Below are 5,362 nucleotides of genomic sequence, written 5' to 3' on the forward strand. Positions count from 1 at the left end.
TCCTGTAAGCTGTTCCAAAGGGCATTCTGTAGGAGAGGAAATATGAATTACCAAATATGAAGTGCTTCTGTCACTAATTTTTCACATGTATTCAAACTAACCAGATACATAAAATTAATTTAGTTGTAGTGATTAAATGTCTAGGCATAGTATGATTAGCTCTGATGTAAAGTCATGATCCTATGTTTGAAATTTTCAACCTGTGTCTTATTAGTAGAAGAGTTATAAGTTCAGCAATAGATTTCCATATGAGAAAAATAGATGTGGATAAGAGAATATCCTCATATATTATAATTCTGATTTTTATTTATGATGTGAGGTATGACAAAACTATTGGGGAAAGGAAGAAGGTACTGGGACTTATTAAAGTTTCTATTAGAATACAATATTATTACCATTAAATTATGTCTTTCCATTTTATTTTTTTGGCTACATAATAAATCTTAGTAAATTTCAGATTTTGTACACATTTCTCCAAAGGTATTTGACCAAACATTATTTTTTGGAAATAAATGTTTAGATGATCTCTCTGTCTCTTTCTAAGAATAGTTTCGGGAAATAAAACTTCCTACTACCTTAAGAAAAAATCTTATTTGAGGTCCAACATCTGACACTAACTTATTCTCTCACTGATTGGGTTTCCCAGTCACTGATTTGATTTTTTTCCTCTTTTTTGATTTGGTAGGTTACAGTCCAGCTTTGAATGGTGGATTGTAAGTCCAGAAATATCCTTTAGTATAAATTTGTGTTTAATTCTCTAGTGTCTGTCTTCAAGAGGAACAGGCAAAAAGTTCAGATTCAGAGGGGTGCCACAGTGGTAATTTGGCTCAAACTGCATGGGGAGAATAATCTCTCTCCTAAAATGAAGCACAAGGATAAGTAATAACTTTTTATGCATGATAAGCATCAAAAATATGAACCTGCTGGTCTTCGCTTTTCATTTTTCTTTACCTCTGTCTTTCAATGAGAACCTCCTGCAGTGTGCACACAATGTGATCAATAACTCAATAACTTTTTTCATGCAGTAATTATCTCCATATGATATTATCTGAACACTGTTTTTCTTTATTACTCAAAAGATGCAGGAGATATTTATATAACCAGCTGATCCCATTTTGGATAAAGGTGCTTTGTGACAGCAGGGGAAATAGTTTATTTTAAATAGCCTTTTAAAACAAATGCTCTATGAAAAGCTTTTCCAGTTAATTCTCACTTAGCATGAGAAGGTGATTACCAAAAAGCCTTAGTTCTAAAACTTCTACTTTGTAGATTTTACAGTGTGATAGCCTTTCTAACTTCTAATAAACATAATTTAAATGAAAATATTGAACCTTTTAACATAACCATAATTTCTTTCTGGTTCCTCTAAGTCTTTAGATATTTACCAAGGTGTGAGTTAAACACACACAAGTTCTGCCGCCTTTGCACATCTCACAGAGATTCTCGTTATAGGCAGAGATCCTACAAGAGTCCCGGATGATGATCCCAGATTGCCAGCGCAGGTTGGAAGCTGCGTATACTGATCTTCAGCAGATATTAGAAAGTGAAAAAGACTTGGAAGAAGTAAGTAAAAATTTCCTTCTTATGCTTAAAATTTTTTTTTCAGTCTCATACATGGAAGGCCAAAAATTTAAGTATTTAACACTGAGAACTAGTTGGTAACATTTTTTATACACGTGTCCTGTACGTATACCAGTATGTTTTTAAATAACAGAGTTTAAATTGTGTTTTGAGTTATGCCTCCAGTAAAAGTACTGTTTCCTAGCATGTTTATTCTATTTACTTAAAGTTAGGTAATTAAATATATTTGAATTATGATGGTTAGGTATTCATAGTGCCAATATTGTATAGCAGTATCTTGAATGATTGAGTTTTCATATATAATCTTTTTATTATTTATTTTCATATATAATCATTAAGGATGAGTCAACATTGAAATTTGAAAAGATTCAATGTTTCAAATGAATTTGGGCCCTTATTAAAATAAAGGAATTCTTTTGTATTCAAACCTAAGTCAATCTGAGAGAAGGAAAAAAAACCCTGTGATACAGGCAGTCCCCTCATATTAACTTGGAGCTGGATAACACTGTTATCATACTTGCTGATATAAATAAATGCCTTGTGATACCAAAGACAGATAAAGCAGGAAATAATTACTGTGTTAAAATGCACCTGAAATAGGAAGAACCAGTTGCACTTCCTGACAATTTAAATGCTTTTTTCTCTCATGAATCTAGTAGCTTAGAAAATAATAGAAATTGCTTGAGAAAAATGTCTTTGGATGACATTTGTGTATGAGGATGTTTTCAACAATGTCTCTACCCTCGAAGGGCTTATATTTATTGACAGAGAACAAAGACATGGTTAAAGTATAATGTAGAGGTTTAAGAAATTCTTACCTTAGTCTGAGTTAAGCAAATTCTCAGTTCTTTTGCTGTGAATTTTTGTACTAAACATGTACATGCTTTATTCCCTCTGCTCTGTAAGTTTTTATGTGTCTATCTTTTAATGACCTTACATGAATTGCTGATCATAGCTTCATTTAAAAATCAAACAAAATTTCCTATGTATAATAACTTAGATGATATTATTTCATTTGTTTGTTCCCATTACAGTATATTAGTAAAAGTTTTCTGTGTATCAGTGTCATGGAAAAACTCAGTCTTTAAATATCAGAAAATGAAAGATGTTAATATTTTGCATCTTTTACTGTAGGGTATGTAATACTCATTAACAAGCAGACACTTAGAATTAGAAAAGTGATTTGCTTTTCTAATTCTAAGTGCAATTAACTTTTCTAATTCTAAGATCATATTTAACTCAGGTGTGGCACCAGTAGCTTTCTTTGTCATTGTGAGTAGTTGGAGGATTATTTTGGCCTGAATGTTTACATATACACAACACATTAGTAAATCTTTTTTGACTTTTAGTCCATTATTGGTAGTAATCCTTTTTGTATGATGATGTCGTGTCGACAAAATGAGAATAAAAATTTTCTTTAAAATGTTTTGAAGTTTTTATTCAATTACTTAATGCTGATAGCTTTAGATGACCATGTTATTCACCTGTTATATGAGAATATATTGTATGAGAATATACAGTGAAACAAAATCAAACCTATTCTTTTTCCCTTCTCTGTAAAGAAGGTATAGAACTGTGAGAAACTTATGGAATTAAAGTGTATTCAGATGAGGACTGGGATCCTTTTTCTTTTAATTTTTGAGTTATTCACATTAATGATTTATAATATTTGAAATTTGAGATAGATAAACCTAATTTTTATTATATTTCATTTCAGGAAAGTGAAAAAGACTTGGAAGAAGCTGAGGAATATAAAGAAGCACGTTTAGTACTGGATTCAGTGAAATTGGAAGCCTAAAACTTTTCTGTACAGGATGTTTTTTGCATTAAATCCTGGGGTCTATTGTATAATTCATTATTTTTGACCACTGCTGTGTGTTCAAGTAGTATGGGAATGTGATTTTTTTTATGCAGTTGCATATATTTTTCCTTGCCTAATTTAATGTGTTGAGTAAATGAGTTCGTCTACTAAAAATAAATAAATTAATTAATTAATTAATTTCTCTAGCCACCAAGTCACAATGTAAACTTTAAACTTCCTAAAAAAGTACATCTGGTACATTCTTCTTACCCATGTCATCAGCTTTTCAATGGATAAAACAAGTGTGATTTCTATTTCCCGAATTTATTAGCCTGCCTTCTATATGAAAGTAGTCTAAATTATTAGGGCAAAACATTACCTGGAGCAGTAACATTTAAGTGCCAGGTGAAAATCTATCTAACATCCACCTCTCTGGAACAAATATGCCCAGGTTACTGGTAATATACACATGTGGTATCGTTTTCCCCTTATTTGGAACATACAAAACTAAATTAATAACAGTTCTTACAAGACCCTGGGGGTTTGTGTAAAAGAATTTTGATCTTCTTAGGAAGGGCTCGCCAGTACTCTCAGGAGAGATGCACTTGACTTTTGACCTCTTTTCAAAGGCACCTGTGTGAGCTTTTAAAATCCACTACCACCAATTATCCACTTTCAACCTGAAGTGTTTAAACCTAGGACCACATTAACTGAGCTTAGCACATAGCCATGTCATTGTAGACTTCCTGATGTGAGGAGATGTCTTGACATAGTTAAAAGGGAGTTTAGGGATGGGGCATGAGATTAATCAGGTCTTCCCACTGACAGCTTCAAACAAAGAAGCCTTTTAGCCACCTGGTTTGTGTCTCTCACACCTGCATTCAGATTGCTGGGACAAAGCTTTGTACCATTGCCTTGATCTCATTCTTTTCAGGTACTTGTTTGTAGCTACACTGCATCATTTAATGACTCCTTAGAAAAGGCAGCATTGAAGATGCAAATAAACAGCTTCCTCTTTCAGGGAAAGTAGTGCTGCTAGAATTGTAGCCATTTAGAAAATCAATTCGTAATGGATTTATAAAATCCTGTGTGTACTTCAAGATTTTTGGAAAGGAAGCCCCAGCTCATGGTATATTTGAGTTATATACATAATGCTTTCTTCTGCTATCATTTTCTTGGAAATTTAAACCAGGGTGAATATACATTTCTCTCTGCTTGCTTCACATCATTGTTAGTTGGTTTCATTGGCAATAAATGTGGCTTTGATTTGAGTTTCTGAGCTTATTAAATTTAATATCTTTATTTTTTACTTATGGTGCAAAAGACTTAAGCATTATAGTACTAAGTTATTCCAGGATTCAGGAGGCCAGAGTAGTTCTGTGAAAGTGAGATTCCAGTTGTCTAGCACAGCCCTTTAGCCTTTGCGTGCTGCAAATTTTCAACAACAGCCAGTGACTGCATTGTTCACTGTAACCAAGTAAGGCAGAAATATTAGAGGCCTAGTTGAGTTCATATTCTATGCCTGGTTTAAATCACTGATGTTGTAAGATCTGGCCATGGACTAAAAAAAATTCCAAATGTTTTCTGGTTCTAGTTTTTTTATTTTTTATTTTTATTTTTTGTATGAAAAGTAAAACCATACAGAATCTCTTGATTGCACAATAAAGCACTGTTCCAGGGCCATGCTAATAATTTATCCCAGTTTAGCCTTAGCAGCATTATGCAATGGCTATTTCATACACTCAAGCCATTTGATCATAAGGTTCAAGAGTCATTGTGAATAAAGAGTGGAGAATACTCTCTAGAATGCATTTGCAGGTAACTTGCTACTCTCCTATAGAGAACTGGATTCCTTTAAGTTTCTGATTCCAATTGTTTTAACTGCTTTGTTTCCCTAAAAGCTGTCTGGTGCTATAGAAATGGTAACTGTGGTATTAATAATAACAATGACAACAGCAACAATAACAACAAAGGATACGT

The 5,362-nt window shown here is 32.8% G+C and overlaps 1 protein-coding gene across 1 annotated transcript in view; it reads left to right on the forward strand.

The window, feature by feature from the left end:
* Window positions 1–3,556, forward strand: part of LOC103609483 (tubulin-specific chaperone A-like) — a 25,011-nt gene extending 21,455 nt beyond the window's left edge. Inside the window, exons 3-4 of the mRNA XM_008593799.1 lie at window positions 1,453–1,539; window positions 3,299–3,556. Coding sequence (XP_008592021.1) covers window positions 1,453–1,539; window positions 3,299–3,379 — 168 coding nt within the window. The 3' untranslated portion in view covers window positions 3,380–3,556. The remainder of the gene's footprint in view (window positions 1–1,452; window positions 1,540–3,298) is intronic.
* Window positions 3,557–5,362: the final 1,806 nt, after the last annotated feature.

The sequence above is a fragment of the Galeopterus variegatus genome, unplaced genomic scaffold, assembly GCF_000696425.1.
Source record: "Galeopterus variegatus unplaced genomic scaffold, G_variegatus-3.0.2 Scaffold9667, whole genome shotgun sequence".
NCBI classification, from domain to species: domain Eukaryota; kingdom Metazoa; phylum Chordata; class Mammalia; order Dermoptera; family Cynocephalidae; genus Galeopterus; species Galeopterus variegatus.